The 11,214-nt window shown below is 39.5% G+C and overlaps 1 protein-coding gene across 1 annotated transcript; it reads left to right on the plus strand.

Annotated features, from left to right (window-relative positions):
• The first annotated feature begins 10,055 nt into the window (after positions 1 to 10,055).
• On the plus strand, positions 10,056 to 10,952 carry LOC121501450 (olfactory receptor 10R2-like). The gene has a single exon (XM_041773484.1). It carries the CDS (start codon positions 10,056 to 10,058, stop codon positions 10,950 to 10,952), a length of 897 nt encoding a protein of 298 aa, XP_041629418.1.
• Positions 10,953 to 11,214: the final 262 nt, after the last annotated feature.

Below are 11,214 nucleotides of genomic sequence, written 5' to 3' on the forward strand. Positions count from 1 at the left end.
ATCATTTTCATTCTTAACCATTAGAATCCATTGCATTTTGTCCTTTTTACAAATGTTTCCCCTATGAAATACTTTTAGTTGGATAAAATCATATCATACAATGGATGTTATTTAAATTCTGTGTTTAAGCCATTTTAGTATGGGAGTTCATGATTTGTTTTATGTACAAGTAGTCATGGGTTCATTGTGCTGATTTCAAATACTTCACTGTTATACTTCTAGCAATACTGACTTATACATTTTGTTGTGGAATCTATTTTGTAATAGATTTGTAAATGCTAAATAAACCTTTTGGGTCTCAACACATATATTCTTTCCTGAAACCCACCAAAACAATAAACACAGACGTACTCATCAAGAAGCAAACAGGAGAAGGGAATACACAGGAAGGATGAAAAAAAAAGTTATAGAGCCTAAAACAATGATTCTAAGGAGAAAGACGAAGCTAAAGGCTGGGAAGCCTGTAGAAGGAGGGAAACCCACCAAAAGCAAACCAGGTCACAGCCCAGAACTGTGTCTGCACCTCCTCCTCTCATCAGGTTCCCCTGAGGCTGTGGAAAGAGCAGGATTGGTTAATGTCTCAGGAAGGAGCACAGCAGGAGGCTCAATTCAAGAGTTTTGCAACTAGTGGCTCTCAAAGACTGGAGTTTAGGATTCCTCAGCATGGCTGGGATAGAACTCCATAGATCCCTCAGTGAAGCTGGGATAGAGCTCCAAGTGTGCAGCTGTCTTCCTGCAGAGAAAGCAGCTGGTCACCAGAGGGCAGATGGTGTGATCTGAGGATCACCTAAGGTGCACAGAGAGAGAATGTCCACTCTTTTTTGGAGCAAATGTATGAAAAGATGAATTTGCAGACTTGTCTCTCCAGGGACAAAGGAGCTGAGAGGTGTCATTTCCTTCACCCACCCTCAACAAAAGCACAGAGACACTTGCTGAGGGCAACCAACACAGACACTGGTTGTCTGGCCTGCCACACTCTTGCACTCTAGGACAATTGCCCTTCTTGGTCAAACAGAGATTAGACCCAGTTTGGCAAGACTCTCCCCCAGAGGATCGCAGCAGGTCCATGCCACATCAAGCATCTAAGCTCAAGACAAACTTTTATCTTCCCTTCACCACACAGAAGAATCCAAATTGGGGGTGTTTCCCAAAATAAGGGTTATTAGCATATACATTTCATCTGAGTGAGGCATTTACACGGTAGGGCAAACATCTAATTACCAAACATCTACTCCTGTCCTATGAAGTCCATTCCTTCCCCTGCTCCCAGAGCCCCACCCTTCTCCTTAGATCAGAAAGACATATATACCCCATTTTTCTTGACTGTGTTTGGAATTCCATGTCTATGGGAATTCTCCATATGGTCACCTGCTAATTTTAACTGACTTTCTCCTGTTAACCTGCATCATGTCCATTTCTTAATCCAGCTAGTTAGACCTTGGAGGAGAGGGGAATAGTTGCTCCCTGACACAAGGAATCTGGACAGATGCCAGGATTTTGATGATTTCTGTCCTTATAGTAGAGTACAGCAGAGAGACCCTTAGTGTATGTATATGTACCCTCAACAAAATATGACCAACACAATTTTCATGCTTGGGTGATCAACATCCATACATGCCTTTCTTTTCAACTTCACATTTTCAAACAGTAGTAATTAATATGATGCTAATATGCCTCACACAATGAGTATCTGCATCCATCTTCCTAAAAAGGAGACACAGAGTGCCCTACGTTAAGATCTTTTATGGTCTTCTTTCATGATTGAATTGTGAAGGAACACATGTAATAGAGCCTACCATATTAAGAGAGGAGGGAAATGGTTCAAAGTGAAAAGATATATGTAATTAAGCAACCAAGAAAATAAAACAGAACTACAGCAATCCTCTTTTCTGGAATTCATTATAAGACTGTCATTGCTATTTGTGTGTGTGTTTTTTTTTTTTCACCTATTGAACATTCTTTTGAACTTGGCTACCACATTTCCTAAGGCTCTAGGCATTGGCAACTTTCATTAAGTGAGTTTGTTTCCATCAAAATGTGCCTTTGTATGTGAAGTAATGAAACATGCCCTACCATCCCTCCTAGATTCCAGATGTACTCTCCCCACCCCCCAGTAGTGTAGTTGTGACCCTGTTTTCCATAAAGATTAGTACCCATAGGAAGACAGCAAGAGAGGAAGAAAAGAAGGAAGAACCCAACCACAAAACTGTCAGAAAACAATGAACTGGAGGGCAAGAATAAGTCCTTGCCTAGTTACTTTAAATGTCTAGGAAATAATTTGTCCCATAGAAAAGGCAGACTGGTTGAATGAAAAAACAAAAACAAAAAACAACAACAAAAACATAAAGAGAATAACCAACAATATCCTGTCTCTATGACACTTTCTGTAACTTTTAGGATGCTCATAGACTAAAGGTAAAGAGGTGGAAAAAGATAATCCATTAAATTAATAACCAACAATAGGACAGGGCTGGTTCTCTCCACAAAGCCAAAACTGACTACAAATCAAAAAAGGGGGCACTTGATGGGATAAGCACTGAGTGTTATGCTATATCTTGGCAAATTGAACTCCAATAAAAAATATATCTACCAAAAAAAATGAAAAAAACTGTTAGAAGGTAAAAAGTCATTGTATATGATAAAAGTGTCAATTTAACAGGAAGATATCACAATTATAAAAAATGTTCATCTACATTAAATCACCAAAATAGAAAAAACAAATATTGACAGATCTGAAGTGAGAAACAGACAGCAATGACATAATGACATGAGACTTCAGTGCCTCACCCTCCGTAAAAGGATCTTTTCAGACAGAATGTTGGCAGGGAAACAGAAGAATGGAGCAACACCATAGGACCAGGGGGCCTGCGTATAGAACTTTGTACCTCACTGCCAAGGATACACTTTCTTTTCCAGTGCATGTGGAAAATCCTCCCAGATAGATCATTCGGTATGTCTCAAAACAATTCTTAATAAATTGAAGGACAAAATCATTCCAAAATTTTTTTCTGATTTCAATGGAATTAAACGAGAAATCAGAAACAATAAGAAAAAGCGAAAATTCACAAATGTGTGGAAAACAAACAACACTCACTCAGGTACAAGGCCTTCTCCACCTGTGCCTCCCACCTCATTGTGGTTACTGTGCATTACGGTTGTGCCTCTTTCATCTACTTAAGGCTCAAATCCAGCTACTCTTCAAGTCAGGACACGCTCCTATCTGTGTCCTACACCATCCTCACTCCACTCTTCAATCCAATGATTTACAGCCTGAGGAACCAGGAATTCAAGGCAGCCTTTCGAAGAGTAATGGGCCAGACTTCGTATCCTCTTCACTAAATTAATTTGTTACCATGAATTTTTAACTGGTCAGTGAATGTATGCCTTTTATGTCACTTTGATTGTGTCAGTTGTATGCCTATAGTCTCTCCTTCTTTAGTGTTTTAGTTATTTCCTCTGTCAGCTTTTCCTAATTTTTTATTAACATTTCAATAATTTTTTAACATTTTATATTTATTCACATTAGAGAGAGAGAAGAGAAGCAGAGGGAAAGGGACCAGCAGATTCTTTCCAGAGTAGAGTCTGACATGAGACTTGATCCCAAATTCTGAGATCATGCCTTAATCTGAAACCAAGAATCAGACACTCAACCTACTAAAACACAGAGCCGCTACAACATTCTGATGCTTTCGAGAAATTTCCCAATTGTTTGTTTTCTAAGATCTTTAACTGCACTTTTGTAGGAAGTAAATATTTCATGTTATACAGTCAAAGTGTTGTTTATGACTACTCAGAGAATCTGTCATTATCTTTAAGCTCAGTCTCTAATGTTTTCCCGCAGTGACTTATTTTTTCTAAACATTCAAAGTTGTTATATTTTATTGACATAGCCACAAGTGTTTTTATGTTATGTGAGTTGAAATTTGAAAGGCGGTTTTCTCTTTTACTTAAAGAAGGGTTTATTGAATTGTTATTATATGTTGGGTTGCATCATCTCATGTTTGTAGATATGTTGAAATTCTGTGAAATAATCCAGGCACAGTCTTTTCTGAGGCATGACCCTGCGGTAATGTCCTCTCTTTCTTCTAAGAAAATTGACTTCTATAACTATTTTATTTTTAGTGGATCAAATATGGAATTTAGTGTTCTACAAGATTATTGATTCATCTAGGCTTTCAAAATTCTTTGTAGAATATGTATGATGTATTCTGACATTTGAAATTTTCTTAGAAAAGTTTCTTTTATGGCATTGTATGCCATGTACGGTTATGCTTTAAATATTTTTCCGGTTCATATTATGGTAGTTTGTTTTGTCTGTTGTTGTCAAAGAGCTTAAGGTAGATGTGAATGAATGGATGCATTCTAGTTTTTTTTTTCCCTTATCATGTTTTTATTTTATTTTTGTACTATTTTTATTTACATTTTTTGTTTTTATCTGTATATTGTGTTAGTTTTCTTATGAAATTTCCTTTAGTTTGCTGTTCTATTTAACATATTGATGTTTTCTACAAACTAATTTTTAAAGTATTGTATATATATATATACTTAAGATATATTATATATACTTATACATACATGAAATATCCTCTCATCTCTGCTTTAAACTTAACCCAACTATTTTCGCTACACGTATTGTATTTGATATTATCTAGTGAAACTTAGTGCATTTTGCTTTGTATTTTCCTTTTGACCCAACAATTACTTAATAGATTTTAAAATTTTCTTTACTTTGGCCCTCATTAATAGCTTATTTTGCTGGGATTAAGGATGATTGTTTGTATTCTTAACCACTTTGTGACCTTGGTTCCAGTTTTTATTGAGACCTGATACATAGCCAATATTCATACATACTTCATGTGCCGTGAAAAGAACATGTGTCCTCTTTCATTAGAACACAATTCCAATAAATACTCACCATATATGCTTCACTTTATGAGCCTTAGACCTTCTATATTCTTAACTATATTTTTCTTCCTGACCTGATTGAGCAGAGTGGTTTATGAAAGTTACTCATTAGTGTGTCTCTTTGCACACATTCTATATTTTCTTTCTTATGAAGGTGGCACCTCTGTTATTTGAGGGGATGTAAGTGCATATCGATTATAATTTCATTGATAATTATAGTAATTAGCATTAAAATAACTTTTTCTTACTGTCTTTTATTGTTCATTTTATACTCCTGGTCTGAATCTTTTTTTTTTTGAGATTTTAAAATTATTTATTCTAGAGGGAGCATGCACCCTCACACATACACTCCCATGCCTGTAAGAGAGGGGTTGGAGGAGAGACTTCAAGCCAAGACTGCCACTGAGTGCACAGCCCAATTAGGGTCTCAGTCGCATGACACATGAAATCATGACAATGAAATCATGATCTTAACCAAATCCATAAGCTGGAAGCTTAACTGATGGAGCCACCCAAGCACCCATTTAGGTCTGAATGTTAAAATGTCAAATATCAAGATACTTCCCTTGCTCATTTGGTTTGTGAGTGCTGGGCATGATTTCCCATCTTTCTCCTTTTAGCCTTTTGAATCATATCCATCAGTTTCTAGCATTTGCCCTATTTTTGGCCCTAGTGTCTTCAGTCACTGGGAGAGGAAATAGATATGCAATCTGAAAGCAGGAGGACCTTCTACCAAAGGAGATGACTCAGCTAAAACCTACCTATATTAGGGCATCTCCTCATTTTCCTCCATAACCTCATTTTTATTTAACTTTAATTTATTAATTATATGTTTATTATTAAAATATTTTAATATATTTATTGAACAAGTACTAATCATGCTCACATTCTATTCTAGGAATAAGTATGTTTCCCATGAGTCTGAAACACTTATGCTGCCTCTGCCATTCCAATATTTTTGTCCTTTATTTCTACTTCCCCTCTTACAGATGTCAGAAATGAGAATGCAAAATTCACATTTTCTCCAACCTGAGGATGAAAATTTAGAGTCATTAGACAGGGAAGCTCTAAGGAGGTCCTTCCATTGTCATTTGGTTTAACAAATGATACCCAGAAAACTTCCAGCATTCAATGATTCCCCAGAGAATGTTGAAGGGAAAACTGACTAATCCCCATGGTGTATGAGAAACGGTCTTCTCTTTGGCCAACAAATTCTCTGAGTGTGTTACCATAGCTCTACTTGCTAATTGGGGAAATTATGGACAAGCATTGGGCACAATACGGTAATTAGCTCCCTATGGAGGAAGGGATCTCGGTTACCAACAAGGCACTGAGGTCATGCCAGGGCAGGATGGAAAAGCACCCTTGATGATGCTCATTGAGATGTCAGCTAAACTGTCCACGGCGAAGAGGCACAGGTGATAGTTTTCTGTGGAGTCATGTAGACAGTTTCCTTATGTAAGGAAAAAGTTGAAAGGAGAACTCTGGTTCTTCTTTCTTTTTGTCAAGACAATTTTGGCAAATCTCACCTAGAAAACTGCATAGAAGCGTTGCAGAAGTGTCTGAAAATAAAGAGGACTATATGTCACTGCATAAAGCTCTATGATTGAAGGATTATAAAATTTTTATTTTGATTTAAGGATTTTGATTTCCTAATTGAGAAGAATAATGACCATCCAAGCATTTCTTGTATGGCAAAATTTACATTTTTGAGTTTTCTCATGTGTCAGTTATCTACTTATCAGAAGTGGGGAATATGGTATGTCAGAAAGGACAACTGGATGGTGGAATCAGTGGGGGTACAGATGGAGGTCATCAAGAAGGCAAGGACACAGAATAAGCTCCATTGCTTCATAGGAGGAGTACAGAATTAGGTATAGAAAGGAAAAAATGAGGGGTGCATGGGTGGCTCAGTAAGTTAAGCATCTGACTCTTGTTTTGGCTTAGGTCTTGATTTCAGGGTCTTGGAATGGAATCTTGTGTCAGCCTCCACACTCAGCAGGGAGTCTTCTTACGATTCTCTTTTACTCTATCCATCTGCTGTTCCTCCCTTCGATAGATAGATGATAGATAGATAGATAGATAGATAGATAGATAGATAGATAAACAGATAGAAAGACAATGAAGTGTATAGAGAACATGGAATGGATAGAGACTCAGCCATTGTTTCCCCTTACAGGCACATGGTGATGCACAGGGAACCTGGCTGCTGTAAAGGGAACTATTTGGGATTATTTCTAAATCATTCATGGGCTTATTTATTCCTCAAGCATTTATATCTCATTAATTTAAATATTTGATGAAGGGTGAGGATGCATGGGGAATAAGGTATGGTCTTTATTCCTGAGTTTTTCAAGAATACTAGAGATACAATCAAGAAAAAATAATTTGGATATAAGAAGTTGAGAATTTGATAAACACATAGGAAACAAGCTTGAAACATACTAATTATTAAATATTTAGAAACAGCAAACTCTCCCTGTACATATTAGAGAAAGTTCAGTAACTTTACCTTTAAAAAAAAAGTAAATGTTTAATGAGCCCTGATGAAGGGCACAGAATACAGAGGCTGATAATTCCTTCTACATCTCTCTCTTTCTCTCTTTCTCTTTCTCTCTTCCTCTCTTACCTCTGTCTCCTTCCCAACCTCTCCCCCCATCCTATCTCTCTCCAAATCTCTCTCCATCCTTCTCTCTGTCTCTCTCTCTCCCTTTCCCTTTCCCTCTCCCTGTCTCCCCATTTCACTGTCTCTCTTTCTCTCCTTCCCCTTTCTCCCTCTCTTTCTATCTCTTTCTCCTCTCCCCAATATCTCTGTCTCCTACACATGCACTTTCTCAGCATAAAGCCTTAAAAGGCAAAGTATGGATAGAACTGTAGGTGTTTCAGTTAATTCTTGGGTGATGGAGATTTAGAAAGGATGCTGTAAAGGTGATTGGGAATTAAAAATTAGCTGTCTTTTTAACCAGCTTAAGGAACTAGGTTCACCTGCACTGTTGAAGTCATTAAGCAATGTAATGAAAAATCAATTTACTTTATCCACTTGTTAAGAAGACAATTAAATTGCCCAATTTTCCCTTTTATTTATTGCCTCCACTCCTTATTTTCCAAACCGTTTTCTCTGACTCCGGAGCATCCTCCATCCTAAGCTCTACTGTTCACCAAGTAGTTTATGCAGCATCCCCAATTGGGTTCAGGAGAGCCAAAGTTTTTTATACTGAATTTGTTTTCAAATTTCACTCCTGCATAGGTTCCAAAGGGTGACTCTAAAAAAGTAGGTAATGACTTGTGAGTGTTGTGGGGGAGGGTCATATAAGGGTCACCCAGAAAAAGGGCCTTTCTTACCTTCCCAAACCCCAACCCTCTCCACATAACAGGTCACTGCTCTTCCCAGGGAAGGTCCTATAAAAGAACAAACTCAAAGGACAGAGACCAGGACACTGGAAAGGTGGAGATGACATCTCTGGAGGAGCACTGGTGAGGACTTTGCTCCAGTCCAATGCATGGCGTGTATTCCCTACATATAAAGTTTGGAGACGGGCACTTCAGGCCAGAATAGGACTGAAAGCTCTTGATTTTGGCCCCATTTCAAATTGGGCTTTACCTTAGTCTAAGCAAAAGAGTAAGCACTGATAGAGGAAGTGATGTTATTTGCAAAAGTCTTTTAGACTCACAGAGTGCTATTTCAATTGAAATGCAAAAGTTTGGCTAGTTGATACAATGGAGGAAACCATGTAATAGTCAGAAAAGCAAAAATTCTTTTTAAAAAAGATTTTATTTACTTAGGAGAGAGTGAGTGATAGACAGAGATCACAAATGGGGGAGGGGCAGAGGGAGAAGGAGAAACCGGCTGCCCTGCTGAGCAGGAGCCTGACACAGGGCTCCATCAAGGTCCCTGGGATCATGACCTGAGTGGACACTTAACCACCTGCACCACTCAGGTGCCCCAGAAAAGCAGAAATTATTAAGGGATCTTTTGTGTCTGCATGTAGAGAATGACATTAGAGAGATTGTTTTATCCCAAAATGTTGAAGCAGAGGGCTAAAATTACATGGTATATGAGTATTAAGGGAACAAGTTTGGAAAAACTCAGGACTCAAACCTCTGGGGTGGACAGAAATAATTTAGAAGAAACCCTGGGATTATAGGTCACTTATTTCTTCAGCAAGCTTTCAGGCACGTGGTGTAGACGAGACGCTGCTGTATCTGGTGACTGACAAGTTGTGAAGTTGAAGACAAACGCTTAAGTCTAGTGACCAATGAGATTCTAAGGAACCCAAGAGAAAGTGACAGTTTAGAAGTTATAGGGGGACTCAATGTGCACTTCTTGCTTTAACTGAGAATCTGCAGAAGGTCCCATTACAAGGAGAAAAAGACAGCAACCACAGCATAAGGCATGGACGATTCCCAGATTTAGAAGGTAGGATAACAATGACACAATTGTTCAAAGGTTCTCCATGCTAAAGCACATGTGAAGGAATACACCGTTAGTTATGAGCAGAAAGGTACATTTGGGAAAAGTGTGAGACACAGAGTGAGATTGCCTCAACTTTGTAGATAATGCAGGAGTGAAGGCATGGGAATGGGGTAAAGGGTTAGTAATGATCAGGAGCTGCACGCTTCTAACAATGGCAGAAACACCAAGACAATCAAGGCTGTTTCCCTACATGAGGAATGTGTCAAAAGAGGGCATATCCTCAGAGGTGAATCCTCAGACCCTGGAGCTGTTGCATATGGAAAATATGTATTAGCAATAGGGATAAAACTATGACCACAGGATATCCTAGTTAAGATAAAGTTTTTAAAAAATATTAGATTACCTAAGACTTAAGTGGAGACTGAGTAAATCTGAAGGAGTGGAGTGGGGGCTAGTAGATAGGCTTTATGTGAGCAAATACCAATCATTTTGTGTGAACACTTACCCCAAACTCACTGCTACGATCATTATGGGAAAAATGGCACCATGGGTGCCATATTAATTAAAGAAAATTTTTGGTCAATTTGTGATGCTTTTCTTTCTCTTTCCTGCCACCTGTTCTCACTCACACCAGCCAACAACGCAGCTACGTTAGGAAGGAAAGTCTCTCTGATCCCTCCATCCCAAGATCTCTGGACGAGATCACACTGGCTTTGTCCCTAGGAGTCCACCCTCCATGGCCAATTCTTCCCAGGTCACTGAGTTCCTGCTGCTCGGTTTCTCCAGCTTTGGTGAATTGCAGCCTGTGCTCTTTGTGCTCTTTCTCGGCCTCTACTTGATCATCCTGAGTGGAAACTTCACCATTCTCTCCGTCATCCGTCTGGAACGCAGCCTCCACATGCCCATGTACTTCTTTCTCTGTGTCCTGTCCACCTCGGAAGTCTTCTACACAATTGTTATCCTGCCCAAGATGCTTATTAACCTGCTCTCTGTCCTCAGGACACTCTCCTTCACCAGCTGTGCCACACAGGTGTTCTTCCTTGGCTTCAGGATCACGAACTGCCTGCTTCTGGGAGTTATGGGTTATGACCGCTACACTGCCATCTGCCAGCCTTTGCGCTACCCTGTTCTCATGGGCTGGAGGGTGTGTGCACAGCTGGCAGCAACTTGTATTGTCAGTGGCTTCCTGATATCTCTGGTGGCAACGACGTTGGTCTTCAGCCTCCCTTTCTGTGGCTCCAACAGGGTCAACCACTATTTCTATGACATCTCCCCAGTCATCCGACTTGCCTATGCTGAAACCTGCATCAAGGAGCTGGTCATCTTCATCTGTGGTGTCCTGGTGCTTGTTGTGCCCTTGATCTTCATCTACATCTCTTATGGCTTCATTGTCCGCACCATCCTGAAGATCCCATCTGCTGATGGCAAACGAAAAGCCTTCTCCACCTGTGCCTCCCATCTTATTGTGGTCATCGTCCACTATGGCTGTGCCTTCTCCATCTACCTGCGGCCCTCAGCCAAATCCTCATCAGGTAAAGACAGGCTGGTGACAGTGACCTACACCATCGTCACCCCACTGTTGAACCCTATGGTATACAGCCTTAGGAGCAAAGATGTACAGCTGGCCATTTAGAAAATGATTGGGAAGACTGTGGTTTCTCTTAAGACTTTATAGTTGGACTGTTTTCAACAGTCCCCACACATTTGAGTGGAATGTGTCACTAAGTGTTCAAGTCATGATAGCGTCTGTGAATATCTGTCAGTATAATGTGCAGCCTTGGACCACTTGTGTGATGTTGCAGGGTCTAAATGTTCTCTTAGGTAAAGCAGGCAATAGGAAAAGACAATGTGTCTTTTCAAGGCTGGTGGAAGGATGAAAGGGGGATAGCATAGCA

Source organism: Vulpes lagopus, chromosome 11 (genome assembly GCF_018345385.1).
Source record: "Vulpes lagopus strain Blue_001 chromosome 11, ASM1834538v1, whole genome shotgun sequence".
NCBI lineage: Eukaryota > Metazoa > Chordata > Mammalia > Carnivora > Canidae > Vulpes > Vulpes lagopus.

What these genes read in the sequence shown, in the direction of transcription:
- LOC121501450 (XM_041773484.1), top strand. Translation starts at nt 10,056, where the DNA reads ATGGCCAATTCTTCCCAGGTCACTGAGTTCCTGCTGCTCGGTTTCTCC.